The sequence below is a fragment of the Pseudopodoces humilis genome, chromosome 1, assembly GCF_049639895.1.
Source record: "Pseudopodoces humilis isolate 2021_Gansu_Grassland_sample_001 chromosome 1, ASM4963989v1, whole genome shotgun sequence".
NCBI classification, from domain to species: Eukaryota; Metazoa; Chordata; class Aves; order Passeriformes; family Paridae; genus Pseudopodoces; species Pseudopodoces humilis.
Genome location: NC_142200.1, coordinates 133,954,352 through 133,970,654, shown reverse-complemented (window position 1 = coordinate 133,970,654; position 16,303 = coordinate 133,954,352). Strand labels below are relative to the sequence as shown.

The window sequence follows — 16,303 nt, the reverse complement described above, 5'->3', positions numbered from 1 at the left end:
CGGACGGGGGAAGGGCGGGGTGGAGCTCCCTCGCGCACACAGCTCGCGCCAGCAGTCGCTCGTGCCCTTCCCCCTCCGCCCTCTCCACTGCGCGAGCGCCTGCGGTTGCCGGGGCGCGTGACGTCGCGAGCCGCAGAGGCGCGGATTGGCCGAGTGGGGAGCGCTCCCCCCCCCCCCCCTCCCCCGCCGTGGGCCCGCCGCTGCCGGGGCCGGGCCGGGCCTCGCGCGTCCCCTCAGTGCGGAGCGGCCGCCGCGGTGAGCGCGGTCTCCGCGGAGCTTTCCGGGCACATCTCCGCTCCGCCACCGCTCCGGTGCCGCCACCCCAGACGGGGGTCATGGCCCGCCTGCGGCCCGCGCCGCGCCCTCGGCTGCTGCCGCTCCTGGCGCTGCTGGCGCTGCTTGCGCCCCGCGCCCGCGCCTGGGACAGCGGCGACCTGGAGCTCTTCGACCTGGTGGAGGAGGTGCCGCGGAACTTCTACGACTTCCTGGGGGTGCAGCAGGTGAGCGAGGGACCGAGCCCGCCCGCCGCTGTCCCCTGCCCTAGCCCGTTCCCGCGGGCCCCGCCGGTTACCGCCGCCCCTGACCCCCAGCACAGCTGCTCGGCTCCCCCCGCCGGCCCCTCGCCCGCTCGCATGGCGCTGTCACCCTCCTCCTGACCTAGGCCCTCGGGCCCCGGCTCCTGCGGATCGGGGCAACGCGTCTGTCCCTTTCCAGCCTCTCCCCTCCCACCGCGGGGGCTCTGCTCTGCTTCAGGTACTGCTCTGTTGCTTCTCCTTCCTGCCCCACCATAAATCAGCCCTCCCTCACCCACTGTACCTTTGTGTGTTCCTACTGCCTGTTGCTTTTCTGAACATATCTCATTTTTTCAAATGCATCTGCAGACAGACAAAAGTAGCTTCTGGGATTTTCACACTTGCCATTCATACCTTCGGTATGGCAGTTTCTCACCTTTCCCTCATTCTGCATAGCTGTTAGTTCCTTATCTTAAGATTGTGCATCACCATGTGTTGCGGCTCATATTTTCTCTCATTCGTGCCATGTGGTAGACTGTGACCCTTTGCTGTGTTAATGGCTTGTAGATTGTTATATTTATTTACTTTCCATGTATCTTGGTTATTGTGTGTGGTTTGCATCTCTCTTTGATAAGTAACATGTAAGATTATCTTAAAGAATTGATTGTACACCTTCAGTTAATTTTTCATGCCAGTGTGGTGAAGGCAGGAACTCCTTTTAGGGAACACTTTTATCCCATGATTCTTGTGTACATCTTAGATGTGGTTGCTGTTTCACTGCCATTTGTCATCTTCGACTTGTATCACTTGTCTGGGCTCCCATGTGATGATGCCCTTTCTTATCTCAAATGCTCTGCTCTGTGTGTGACCTTGCTCAGTGTCTCTACATGCATCTTAACAATTTTTTTTTACTTTCTTCCAGTCAGTGTTCTTCTCCTCAATAATGAAATACACAACTCTTTATATGCTTTTACTTCACCCAGAGTCCCCAAAAGACATTTTTGTAGCCTAGTACCTTCTCTCTCCAGTGCTATATTCTGGTGAGTGATCCTGTTTAAATGGCTTCCCTGCCAACCTTGAAGTTTATTCTGATGTAGTTCTTGTAGATTTTGAGAGTAATGACTGTATTTTCAGGTGCATTCCATTAAGGCCATGAAAAAGAGAGGGAAGGTGTCTGAAATATATAAGGGTTCACTTTTGGAAACTACTGGCTGTGATTGTTCTGACTCTGTTTCCTTACTTCCGCCGCTTCCGCCGCTTCTGCCACTTCCTTCCTTCCGCCACTTCCTTCCTTCCGCCACTTCCTTCCTTCCGCCACTTCCTTCCTTCCGCCACTTCCTTCCTTCCGCCACTTCCTTCCTTCCGCCACTTCCTCCCTTCCGCCACTTCCTCACTTCCGCCACTTCCGCCACTTCCGCCACTTCCGCCACTTCCGCCACTTCCGCCACTTCCTCCCTTCCTCCCTTCCTCCCTTCCTCCCTTCCTCCCTTCCTCCCTTCCTCCCTTCCTCCCTTCCTCCCTTCCTCCCTTCCTCCCTTCCTCCCTTCCTCCCTTCCTCCCTTCCTCCCTTCCTCCCTTCCCAGTGTTAAATACTATATAATACCATCATCTATGCAGAACAGCAAGCACTGCTTGTTTCCTTTTCAAGACCCTAAAAAATCTAGGTGTTAATTCTCAGACAATTTTAGTGTTAGATAATGTAGGAATGCAAAACTTTGTTTCTGTTAGTGATGTTCAGGTCTGGTATGCAACTCTTTGTTAGTGTTTTCCACAGTCCTTTTTTTCAGTGCCGAATCTGTACCTTGCCCTGTATGTTTAGAAAAACGTTAATTTTAACGAGCAGATATTCTTCTAGTTCGTATTTCTACTCCTAGTCGTAATGGAAAACTTGTATCGCTTGCAGTGTGGGAGCAAGGAAAAAGTTGGTGGAAGTGCAACACAAATGAAACCAAGTGGGTTTTTTTTGTGTGAAGTGTACTTTTGTTTAAAGTGGTCACTCATCGTGTCATTATAGCCAAGACTAGAAGTGTATATAGTGCTGATGCTTTACACATGCAGCAGAATAGACCTGTGAGAGGAATAATGGAGTATGCAGTGTTGGAAGTTGAGCTTCAGTAGGTATTTGTAAGATTGGAAAATGCTGTGTGGATTTACAAGTTCTTTAACACAGTATCCTTTGTTCCTGCTGCCTGCTTCTCTGGCTCTGACCTGTATCTGAAACTTCCAACAAGATGCTTGTGTCATCTTGAAGGGATGTTGTCTTGCAGTGACTTGCTAGGCAGCTGCCACTGTTTCAGTTGCCTTATGAGAAGGGGAATTGGTTTTGTGACAGGATCAAGGGACATGCAGGGTAGGTGCTGTAACCTACCTTGGATGCCTCAACACAAAGCTGTCTTTTACCGTAATGTCTCAATGTGATGTTTGCATGTTTCCTCAGGTCTTCTGCTATTTTTTAATACTATGATTTAATGGACCTTATTTGTTTTGTATGTTATTGTTCTTTTAGTTGGGATGCTTTTTACTAGAGTGCTGTAATTTAATTTTTTGTAGTTCTGATACTAGAGGTTTCCTTCCCTGAGTTCAGGTGACTTTCTTGTCAACAAGAGTTGACTGTGTGTGTGACAATAGCCTTTATAGCCATACCTTTGAACTGTTTAATTATTTTCCATTCATCAAAGCTTGCTTTTTCTCTCACCCATTCCTATGTCGTTGCCTCGTATCATGTCCTGATAATCCCTTCTTCCTTCACGTCCTTCTGGGAGAGGGAGTACTTCTCCATTATGCACAATGTAACTTCTACATCTGAGACAGGGATGCTCAACTGTGTTTGTTAACTGTAGTGTATCAGGGCTGCTAGATTTCTTCTAAACATGTCATCTCGTGTTTTGAAAAAATACAGGGAATTACTCCAATGCTTCCTTAAGACATTAAAGCAGTTTAGGTTTTGATGGGAGAATTGTGCCACTGATTGTTGAACTCATGCACGGTGTCAGAAGCTGATGTTGACCTGCACTGACAAGATGCAGAAGGCATTGTGGAAAGTGCTGTAGCTCTCAAACATGCTTTGGTGAAGCCTCTGGCGTGTGGATTTTTTTCACTCAAATTGAAGAGAAATGATTGGGGTTTTGTTTCGTTGCTGCTCTGTGCTTGCAGGAGTATGGATTTTGTGTTTTGTCTTTTTGAGGGCCTGTGGAAGCCTCCTGGCATTGTCAGGTAACTCATCCAGCTCTGGTAAGGTGTTAGGTTTGAGCTGCTGTAGTGTTTTCTGATATCAGTGGCGGAGATAGAGGATGATCAAAGTGAAGTGATTTTTGTTGTGGTTTTGAATGTGGAATGACAGAGTAAGAGTAAGATTGTGACTGTCTTGGCTGTTAAATAACTGACCTTTGTTCCTGACTTCAAAGAGGGATTGGTTGAACAATCTACAAATGCTCATGGAGTGGTTGAGGTTGGAAGGTCCCTTCTTGTCCAACCCCCAAGGATTAGGATTGAGCACATAGATTAAGAAGTATCTGATTTTTATACAAGGACACAATCTATCTATTGGGTTTTTATCAGATCTAATAGTAACATTGCATGAGGAAATCTTGCATTGTTATGTTGTTACTATTGCTCTTCTGACCAGTGTGGGAATTGCTCTTCCTTCCTTTTCCTTGGTGGTTCTTAAACTGATGATGTGATTAATTTATATGACTCATTTTAAACATTGCTGTTTTCAAGAAGTTTGACCTAGCAGAATGGGGATGTAACCTTTGGCTTGAGAAAAGGTTGCATTTCCCTGTCCCCTAAGTGGTTACTGAAGAAAATAGAATCCTAACCTCTTGACAGATCTGATGTAATAATAATTTCAGTAATCACTTCAATATAGCCAGTTTCAAACCAACAAAGGAATCAGGACCAAATAGTATTCATCTAAAAATTCAGATGAAACAGCAGAATTAAACCAGAAGCTATGCAGACTCAGTAATACAATGATCTATTATGAATGAGAACACAGAAATGCAATGTTAACTTTTTGGAAAAAAATCCAGGAATATCTGAGGAGCTACAAGCTCATATAGTGGACAAATGAATGGGTCAAGTTAATATTATCATCTCTTACAGCTTTTAATAGTTGTTACCTTCATGAATATGATATGCTTTGGATAAATCAACTTTGCATCAGTTGAACCTGTGGCTCTCCTACCCAAAATATGCTTTTGATTATAACTTGTTAATATGGCTTCAAGGGAAGTATTTGTTCCTCCACTTTTTTTGGCTTGCAGCCAGGAAGGCACCACAAGCCTCTGAATGTCTTTTGAAACTTTGTGATACAGTTCTTGGATACAAAGGATCTGATGAAGGAATTTTTAGGTAAGATTGTAAAGATGTGTTAGAATGCATGAGCTGTATTGCTGGAATTGAGCTGTGTGTTGTGTGTCTGGACCAAGGAAGGTCTGCATAAGGCTTTGGTTTCTACTGGTAATCACATAAGGGAAGGGATTGGTGTTGAAAGTTCTGCTGGGCCTGTGTAGAGTAGGGAAACAAACACAGGAAGGTTCTCTGAGCACTTTTTGAGGTAGTGGAAGAAGCCCTGGGGGATCAGCTTCTTGAGGGAGAGTTAACAAGTAGGACCTGCTGGCCAGCATGGTGGATAAATATATAACCTGAAAAATGTTGAGAGGGATATTTTCTTCAGTATTGCCTTGTGCCTTTCTTATGGCATGTGAGCTTTATCTTGAACCAGGCTCTATTGTGTTTGTGTGGCTTTACTGTAGACAACTAAGAGCATTATATCCCCTGCAAGATGATGGATTTGCTAGATGATGCTGCAGCACAAAGTCAGAACTGCACATACAGAACCTGATTTTGGTGTGACAGCCTGTGAGACATTGGTACATTAGCACCTCCAAGAAAGTGCATGACATTAAAACTGTGGAGTTGGATTTCTATGGCTGTGGGAAACCACAGCCTCTCCAGATGAGCTGGATGTGTTGGGCTAATAAGATTCTTTCAGGAACTCTGGAACAGATGAGCTGTTGTGTACAGTGTCAAGTGGCAGGATATGACAGGGTTATGTCTGTAGAATGGAATGTTTGGTGCTGTGGAATTGCTGTCCATACTGTTTGCATTTCAGGGATTTATTTTTTTTCTTGTTGTTGAACTAATTCCATGCCGTCTGCATGGACTCAATGCCTGTTTGTGTTGAAACATGCTGTTTGCACTCTTTGTTTCACATCTTATGGTTCACTTTTCTCCAAAAGGAATCCTGTTTATCCACTCCAGGACTACTTCATGATATACAGTCAGTAGGTGCAATAAAGAAGTTTGCTTTACACATGCACTCCTGGGCTGCACTAAAAATGTGAGGTAGCTGCACCTTTAAGACTACAGTTTCTAGTAAATGGCTGACACTGAATTTTACCTCTTGGCATTGCTCTGTAAGAAGAGGAATCCACCACAACAAATTGTGTGGCTTTTATGGTATTATCAAGTGTTACCGGAGGTGGAAGAAAATTTTTAATAAGATATTTCCACGTGGTCTGTTTTATGCAAGTGCATTGACTGATGACATGCAGTGCTTATATCACCACAGTCCAAAAGTTGTGAATTTTTGTAAGTTCTTGTATGTAGATTTAGTAACCTATTTTTCAGAAATAATGGCAATCTCTGAAGTTGTCAGTGTTGTTTTGTTTGGCCTGCCATAGTCTGGCTTTGAATGGGTTATTGTCCAGAAAAAAAATCTTCATTAAACTATTTTTCCTATAGAATTTCTGGGGAACTTTGAATACATAGATTGGTCTCTTCAAGTGGGAAGAAACAGCTCTCCCTCATGTGTATCTGTCCAAGGAATACTCTTAAGTCCTCATCAAGAACAGCCTACCTGTACCCATGCAGTTTGTCTTTCCTGGCAGACAAGGTGCACATAACTAGAGCAAGGAAGGAGGGAAATAACGAGGGGTAGCCCAGAAACTCAGCAGTTTGTTTGTTCTTCCGAATGACAAGCTGGATCGCTTCTCCATAGACATATTTTGGTTGCTCTTCTAACACTTCAGACTGTTCTCCTCCCTGCTACTTTTTAAGGTTAATGTATGTGAGTGAAGTATTGCTAAAATCCTGGAGTGTGCATCATCTGCAAACGTTTTGGCAAAAATCTAGGTTGGTGGTAGTGGTTCAGTCTTCCAAGCTTTGGAAGTATTTGATCAAGTGAGACAAAACTTCACCTGCATGTGATTATAACATCACTTTTTCAAAAGATAGTGTGAAAACTATGAATTGTAAACTATTATTGATTTGTTTTGTAAGATTCTTTTGTCTTGCATGACAAATAAGGTATTCACTGTGACCTTCAAAAGTGTTGTGCTGTGAAATGGCATGGAGCCATGTAGCATCTTGCTGTCTCACTCATTTCGGACGACACAAAGTTGTTTCGCTAGTGATTAAACATCATGTCTGTGAAAAACGAAGTTCACTCCTGTAAAATTTTAAAAAGGTTTAATAAAGACAATAAGAGACATAAAGCAAAGAGTTACAGCCGGGTGCCTTGGCGCGCTGCCAAGAGCACACCTGGTATCTCGGGAATACCCTTTTTATCCTATCCTTGCTGTGAGGGGTTAATGTATATTCAAGCATGTCCCCTCCCTGGTTCCGCCTTCTTGGATCATGCTCTTGCACAATTTTATTTTCTGCTGGTCAGCATATTTTTTTGCTGGTCATCATTATTCAGGTGGTCAGAAGAAAGGTTTCCTTTCTTCTGCAAATGGTCACTTGTTGATAGAAATCCGGGCCCCTCATCCTTCCTTTGAGGACAGCTGGGCTTCATATCTTTCCCCCCTGCCAACGTCCTGGTACCGGCTTTTTGATAACAGTTTGCTATCCATTTCCTGCTGCTGATAATAGCCTGTTTTCCACAGCTTGATCCTCCCATTGTCTTGCCTGTTGGAGTTATCTTGCCTTGTCTGGATGAAACATATCCTTACCATTCAGAATTCCTATCTAAGCCTATAACTTGCTAAGAGAGAAAAGAATATAGCGAAAGCATATAGTATATATTTATCAGAATAATTGTGAAAAGCCAATATTTACAACATTAATTCACAACATGTCTAATGGTCACAGACTTTCAGGATTGCTTTCTACTTCTTGTTCAAAGTATATGTTAAGGAGATCTAAATTGGAAGGCATTAGATTTTAATGCACTGTCAATTACAACATCAGAGTTCTCAATTAGAAAGATGAAATGTTTCCATTTTCTTGCTCCAAGCTTTCAAAAATAATTAACTTCCATAATACACAACTAGGTGATAGTAGTAGCAGATTTATTTGGATGCTGAGGGATTTTAGTAATTCCTGAAACTGTATTTCTTTTAAGCCCATGAATATGCTGTCAACATTGAGATAGTAATAGTCCACTGCACTGGTTCAAACAAAAATAGTATCAGAAAATCCAGTTTTGTTTCTGGTGGCTTTTGCTGTAATGTCAGTTTATTCCATAAAAGTAACTTTGTTTTTTTTCTCAGTGGGTTACTGGGTCATAATTCTGCATCCCTTTATGACTTAAAACTTCCTTCCTTTCTGAATGTGTTACTTGTAAGTTGTGCGTGGAACTGAGATTTTCAGCAGTTCTGGAAACTGCTTGTCCCAAAAGATGTAAATTATTAAGGTTGTGTGAAGTCATTGAGATTATTCACTTGGATCCTACAGAACAAAGTTGTTTCAATTTTGAGTAGTTTAGTGGCTTGTAAATGTCACCATAGAGAAGTGCTAATAACTGCAGCATTTGTAACTGGGGATGGGGCAGGGTAGAGGCTTCTGTGGGACTTTTTGAACCTACAGGTAAACTGCTGATAGAGAATGCATTCTATTCTGTATGTGTCCTGTCTTATCTTTTTGTTCACTGTTGCATATAAAAATGACTGAGCTATCTAGATATGTAAAGCTTGTATTTTCCATAAAAATGGGTTTTCTGCATTGGTGCCTATTACATTTCTGCTTAGGTGTTGTACAAGAATTTTTTTTCTTTCACTGTTGTCTCCTTTTATTCAAGACGTGAAGGTGCTTTGAAATGTACCAATTTAAGTAATTTTAAAGACACTCTTAACTTTCCATGACAATTAATTCATGTTGTACTTGATTTCTTTCAGGTTATCTTTTTCTTCTTTCTTGCTGTTTAGAAGGACATACAGCAATAGGAAATTACTATGTTTGGCAACCCAAGGGAACTGACAGTATCAAAAGTGCAGTAAAAAAAGATAAAACAAGCAGTTTTGAATTGGTTTTGTTTTTGGGGTTTTTTTTCTGTCTGCAACAACAATAATGTTTCATCTCTTTCTCTCTATTCTTTTTGCTTCACAAATCCTTTAAGGATGTATCCATAATTCAAATTGCAGAAATAAAAACTGGGCTTGTTGGTTGTTTTTTTTTTCCCAAGTAATTCTGCATTTGATCTGTAATTCATTGAAAGGATTGACCGGTTTCTTAGTGTAGAAGGTAGGTAACCTGTGCTGGTGGTCTTTGATGCTTACAAAAGGCTCTAGGTTTTATGCTTGTTTGGAATTCATCTCCTTTGCTGCAGTTCTAAGTATGTGCCCATGTTGGTATCTGAAGCAGCTACGTAATTGATCTTACATGGAATTCTGTAAACAGCTTCCCAGTGGGCCTTTTACTACTTGACTGCTGTGGATTGTAGTCATCATATTGTAAAGCTGTGTAAAAAAATAAAAATCTTAGAGACAGCCTTAATTTCATTCTGTTGAATGATAAAGCTTTTATGTTCTGTCTAGAGTCATTTTACAATTAAGATTAACATGGTTTTCTAATCAGATCTAGAGAAAACTGTAGCTTTAAGGGAGATATTTGAGGTATCTATGGTGCTATTTTAACTTTAAGTATGTGGTAAAATATAAAAAATAAAATGAGAATTCAGCATATAAGATGTTCCTTAATTGGTTTGGTGTTTCTTGTGCTCTCAGTAGAGCGGTTACAGTTGTAACTGTGTTGCTCTTGCACAGCTGAGCCGGTAAGAATGAGAGTGTAAGTGATAACAAATGGGGTTTTTTTTTGTCTCTAAGAACGGGTCTGATAAACATTAATTTCCTCCTTTTATTAATTTTAATATCTGAAATGTTTTGGTTTTCTACAGAATCCTAGTGGTCTACCAAAATTCATGCAGCATATGGAAATCTGCAGTTTTGCTTTTGATCTGCTTCTTAGTCTTTGTGCTTTTGCTTAGCTAGATGCTGTGCAGGTTAGAAGTTTGCTTCTCTTTTGTTGGTTTTTTTTTCCCTTGCAGTGTAAAACTGTTGGGTTTCCCTAAATTCTGAGGAGATTTGGGATTTCTGGGTTTCTTTTGCTTATTGTTTGTATGTCAGTCTTGCCTGGATGTTACTAACTCTGTATAAAAGTGATTTGTAAACAATCTCACTTATGTGGTAGTGTGTTGTACACGTGGTGTATGTTACAGTTATGCAAACATTAGCAGTTTAAAGCAGGATTGTTTATTCCTGGGCTCTCATCTGAGGGTTTGCTTAAGTGTAGATCTCTTAAATGACCTGGTTACAGGCCTTGCAGATTGTTCTTACTGATGTCAAATGAGCAGTGGGATGAGAAGTGAAGAAAGTTCATTTGCAGTCTCTGATAGATCTGAAATTCATCCTTATCAGTGTTAATCTGGAAAATCTGTGGAGGAAACCAGATGATGCATAGGAGCTGTTGAAAGTAAGTCACTTGGCAGTCCCTTTAGGACTGAAGAGAGAAGGAAGAACTAGAGGGGTCTTGCCACATGGGCTGTAGTTATGAAATGCTGCTATCTCAAATACTGTAAAGTACTTTCACATGTTGAAGGAAGCATTCAGTGCTGATGAGGACATGAGAAAGCTGTGAAATAGCCTTATTGCACTGATTTTAGTTGGATAGCTTCTCATTTAAGGGACAATGATTGCTTTTACCTACTCCTAAAACTATTGCAAATGATTTTTTAGTGTGATTGAGCAGTGCTTTACTGAATTTTATTTATTTATTTATTTAGCCTAAATTGGTTTTATCAAATTGATTAGGTTTAGTTCAGTTTTATCAAGCTGCTTTAGGCTGGCTTTTATGTTAAATAATCACCATTTCAAACTCAGTGATTTCTCCAGTGTTTTTCCATGGGATATAAATTCTGTGATGGGAGAGTAAAAGCGTTTGTATGCCATTTAACTTTGTGACAGTCATCTTATGAATTGCTTTACTGGATGTTGTATCTAACAGTGGCTGCTGAAATGTTACAGTACAAAAAAGTCTATAAAATTAATCCTATATGGAAGCCTCTTCCCATTTCCTATTAAGATTTATTAAAAATCTTATTCAATTCATGCATTTCTTTAGATTGATTAAAAATTTGAAATAAATGTGTTTTTCAGTCTGAGTCTACCTATCTATTGAATAAAAAGTGTTTCTTCTGTCATATTGTAACTTGTGTGGCTTGTAGTTTCTGTTCTGTTCAGAATTTTCTATTTCTACTTTAGTAGCCTTTCCACACTCCAAGCCAAGCCAGCAACATTCAAAACAAAGCAATGAATTTGAATGTTGCCTTGTGTCTGTTGAGAACGGAGTTTCCATAGTTGAAATACAGATTGAGGGGATCAGACAATCAGTTGTTTTTTGCAGCTTATGATGGTGAAAGAACAAACATCTTCTGTAAAAAAGTTCTGTACTGTATTTGAAAATTACTTGTAGCTGACTTACATTTATTTTCACTTATATAGTAGAGTTCCCATGCTGGAGTGCACCATTAGTCCATTTAGTAAATATATTTGGTTATTGTGTTTTCTGGTTGAGTAATACTAGGTGCTTAATTAGAAAGCAGTTGATGAGTTTTTAGTTTTGTTTTAAAGGAAATAAAAATGAAGCTAGTTGTCTGCTGGAGAGATAGAGACTTAAGTCAATAACTCATTGATAGGTTAAGAATGTCATCAATCATGATGAGTTCGGCCTTTCATACACATATACTTACCTTTCTTACCTAAAAACAGATCATTTTCTGGAGGAGATGCATACCTCTGTTTAGTGAATTTAGGTTAAAGGATAATAGCTGTTGTATCAGTTATAAAATAATGTGATTTTTAATGCACTTGGGAGTACTAAACACGCTTGCCCTGTCTGGGTTGCAGATGTTTAATGATAGGCTGGAATTGTCTTGAGCAATGCGTCCTGATGTCTGTGAGGGCCTGTTTCCATTCCGTAGTCTTCTTGGTCTCCAGTTAGGGCACCTCTCCATGTCATCCATAAGCTCTTTGGATACCTTTGAGGAATGCTGAATGCTGTCAATGTGCTGTCTGGTTTCTACTCTTGTTTCTTATTATTTACGCCCTTCTGTATTATCCTTGCACTTCTTTCTTTAATAGAAGCAATAAAGCCAGTGGCAGTAGATGGTGTCACTGGGGAGCACATGTGAACCTGACCACGTTTTGCAGCCCATTTTCCCCCTGTACCTTTCAGCTGCCACAGTTTTTGATTAACAATGTTCAAAGGTGCATTCCTGGTGGTACCTTTCAGTCTGCTGCTGTACATTGGATTTGTTGAACTGTCAGCAATGTGTCTTGGATCACTTAGTGATTTATAATTGCCAGCTGCAAGCTCTGCTCTGTGTAGGAAAGGTGTAGTTTAAGGCAACAGTCTTACCTACACTAAATCTTATCTTTCACTTTTTTGCTAGATCACTTGGTTTGGTATTCCCTTGCTTGTGTCTGGTACCTACCCAAAACATTTAGTGTCACTGCATGCTTGGCTCTTCAGGTTGTCTTTGAAAACGCTGAATGAAGCCAGTCCTAGCACCAATCCCCCAGCAGGAGACCTTTCAGCTGCCTCTTCTCTGCCCTGAAACTGGCCATTAGACCTTGCTTTTTTTATCCTGTTCATTAATTTTCTATTTGTAAGACTTTTTCCTCCCATCTTGTGTTAAGTTAATCACTTTAATAGCCTTTGATGCGAAACCTTGTCAAAAACTTTTTCAAAATTGTCAAAAAATAATTTTCTTTGCAGCACTGGCTTATCTTCCTCACCTGCAGGTGTGCAGTTTTTAATATAAATTTCTTTCAGCAGTCTCAGGTGACAGCTATGGTCCTGACTTAGTAGCATCTAGTTTGTCTGTTTGGGGTATTATGTCTAATATATATTTCAAGTGGAATTAGCTTCTCTTGACCTGCAATGAATGCATTGGCATGGGAATCTCTTGAACATCTCCAACAGGGAAGATTCATTAAGTGAATTATTAAATTACTTGTCTGTAGCTTTGTTCCTGAATGAAGCTTTTCATAGTTTTGTCATCAAGCAGTCTCTAACATCCTGGTTTTGATTACATCTGAAGAAATAAAAGGGTTTTGAAAGTCAAACAAATTGCCACTCTAGTTTGCTTGGACAAATACGAAAGTCCTCAACATGCTGGAAAGAAGTAGGCAACACAGTTTTTTAGCTATGCATTCCATACATTCTAATGGAACTGGCACAAAAATCCACCATGTTGCTGTTGTGGTTATTTGTCATTAGAAGGAAGAATAGCTGCTGTTACACTGTTTTTCTGTTTTGATTAACTGCTACACATGAATGATTGAGCATATTTTCGTATGAACCCAGGCTTTTAACTGAGCTATGCATAGGGAGTTCAGGAACGTATCATCTGCTTCTGGTCACTTTGGTTACTGGCCTCAACTCTGTAACATCTCAGTCATGGACAGTAGTTCTCTTTTCAGGTAGTAAGAGGGCTTAGGCTTGTATCACTACTCAAGTTAAGACTTAAGCAGAGTTGGTTTGTGTCCTGTCATCCCTCCCCTCCCCCCTTGTTTTTGACTTATGGTTCCTTTATACCACAGTAAATTTGTGGATTTATTAATTCTGCAGCAAAGTTCTTACTGTGATGTACTTAAGTATATTGTTTTGGAAACAGTAAGATTATTTTAATCCAGTTATTGTAATTTTGATGGTACCACTTACTTTCTATGTCTTTGCTTATTCCTACTGGTTTAGGCAAGATTTTGGTATTGCATTGTTGTATAAATCACAGTGAAAACTTCAATTTGTATTTTCTATCGCATGTTGGCATTATGGGGATAAACATGACAGGGTTTTATGAAATACTCTCACTTCTAGAAGTTTTTAAAAGGTAGAAACTTGCTGAAATAACTTTTGCAGCAGGGAACATGTTTGAAATAGAGGAGCTTTAATTGGACATAGTAAAGCTAAAAGTTGTATCAGATAAAGGGTATTGAATTTCAAGGTTTTAGTACAGTTCTTTATTGTATAATCAATTTTCTTTTTCTTCTAAATAGAGTTGATCTGTTTATTGTTCAGGGACATAATAAAGTTGTAGTTCTACTTAAAGGTCCTACTTAAAGGAATTAAACCCTGTCTCTAATCCTATGTGTTGCTTCCATGCTGTGCATGCACCTTGACTATCATCAAGAGATGAGAATTAAAGGTGGACTGTGCTGTTTGCTAGCATCTGCATGTCTGATGTGGTACATTCAGAAGTCAGATTTGAGAGCACAAAAAAACAGTATCTAGAAAAAAGTGTGGGGTAATGAAAGATGAAATCAGACTGTTTTCTGGGAACAGTAGTTTTGCAGGTACAATGTACTGGATGCAGAGTTCAGATGGAAAGTTCTGTAGCAGAGGTGTTGATGCTACATACTTCCTGTTTTGAGTTCCATTTGGGATTGTCTCCTTAAAGCTGCAGTTTGACTTAGTGTGACTGCAAATTGCACTATATAGTTAGCTTTATCTTGATTTTTAGGTAAAACTGTAATATTTAATTATCTCAGTCTTTGAAAATGTATGCTTGAGTGGATTGTATTTACATCCAAAATGTTTAGGTTTTACTACATTCTCCAATAAAAAAGAGATAGAGTTGGAGAGAAATGCATTTGAATTAAAAATCATGCCCTAACAATAAAGATCTTTAATCTTGATATTATACTTCCTATTTTAGATTATGCTGTTTTAAAGTTTTCAGTACAAAACATTTGTTGGCATTTGTTTCATAATACCTGAGGTCTAAAAAGTGAATTGGGACACCTTCTGTTTAAAAAGTGCTCTTGCATAGGTTGCCGTTTTGCATTGCAGAATGTTGACTTCTCTTGTAAATGTATTTGTAAAAATAAACACTGCTTAACATTGAAAATGGATATCCACATTTTCTTTCTAAGAAACATTCTTGCATTTGTCTTCTGTGTGTGTGACTTCCTCAAAGTTCAGATTTTTAACAAAAAAATATTTTTTTTTGTAAAAGAAAATATGACTGGTATTTAGGCAACTGTTAACAGGGGAATATCTTTTTAAATTTCTGACCAAAAGGAAGAAGGCTGTAATATGTGAGTGTCTTCACTTCTGGAATATGTAAGATGCATTCCTGCAGCTTCTGGGGTCTTTTCTAACAGATTAACTCAAAGACACTGTCACTGAATTAATGGTATCCCATTATTATCAGGGTATTGGTTATCCTGTCTGCTGTCATGAGATATGAGAGCCTTACATGACAGCTGGTTAGACGTGATTGGATTGATACTATGGCCAGGAAAGACAGTACTGGACTAGGTTGCTTTCTGAAATTGATTTCTCAGTCAAGATAGAATTGTATTTTGATCAAGTATTCAATATTTTGCAATTCAGCTAAGACAAATATACAAACTATTTCCCATTCCAGCTGCAAGTGTGGAACTTGCTGTTGTCATACAAGCAAACACCTGCTCCGCCTCCAGCTTACACCAGGGTTGCTTGCGTGGTCAGAGTATTTGGCTGCACGCCTGAAAGGAGCACATATATTGTAGTCATTGCCGTGCTTCACCTGAGTGTGAGATTCACAGGATAATTTAATAAAATTTTTTTTTGAGTGTTCTTAAGGGGTAGCTTGTTCAAGAGGTTTCTCTTGGACTCTCCACTGGCAAGGGGTGGAATAAAAAGATTCACACACAACTATCATTGCTCCCTCCAACCCCCCCTCCCAATCTGTTAATGGATTTAAGCATGAAGGTAGAACGCCTTAAGAAGATGGAATCTTCTATGAGTTGGCAAAGCTGAAAAATGACAAACTGTCATGATAAAAATCTAGTTTTTGTCCAGTTATATAGTGAGACCAGTACTCTCAGTTAAAGATGAGATGGTGTGAATCCTGAAGTGGTGGTAAAAAGAAAAACTAAGACTCCATGAAGGACAGTGATCTACTACTCTAAAAACATGGAAAAATCCAGTGAAATGTGGGAATTAACAGATCTTCCCTCTCCCTCCCTGCTTAACCGTTTGGGTTTTCTTGGTGTGACTGAATTAATACAAAAGTATTAACTTCTGTGCTAGCCTGTGGTAAGTGTATTTGAGAAAATGCTGTTCTGACTCTCAACCCAAGGCTTGTGCTCTGGGATTTTGGTAGTAACAGATTCATATACATGCAGTAGGCACCTTGAGAACAGGATTCATTTTCACAAGGATTGCGTCTTGCAGTGACTTGGTTAAGGAAAAACATCATTGCAAGAAGTGAAATAATACTCTAGATGAGCTATACTAGTATAAAATCTATCAGTTAATCTGATGCACAGTGCAGGATAGCACTTTGCTGAGGCCCAACGCTCTGGCGTTGGAGGAAGGAGAGCAGAACAGAGTGAGCCAGCATGTGCTTGGAATAGCAAGTTACTCTAGGGAAGTTTCTTATGGTCAGTCTTGCTGATTGCCTAACGGGCTTGAGGTCTTCTGTATTAAATTTTTAAGATAAATATATAATTGGTGATTTTAGCAAGAATTATTTCATGTGCTCTGGTATAACTGTTCTAAAACTGTGTTTCTTTTCA

At 40.1% G+C, this 16,303-nt stretch overlaps 1 protein-coding gene across 1 annotated transcript in view; it reads left to right on the top strand.

The window, feature by feature from the left end:
- The first annotated feature begins 201 nt into the window (after nt 1-201).
- The window catches only part of DNAJC1 (DnaJ heat shock protein family (Hsp40) member C1), a 109,165-nt gene continuing 93,063 nt past the window's right edge, over nt 202-16,303 (top strand). Inside the window, exon 1 of the mRNA XM_005519112.2 lies at nt 202-500. Within this exon, the coding sequence (XP_005519169.1) occupies nt 336-500 (165 nt within the window). The 5' untranslated portion in view covers nt 202-335. The remainder of the gene's footprint in view (nt 501-16,303) is intronic.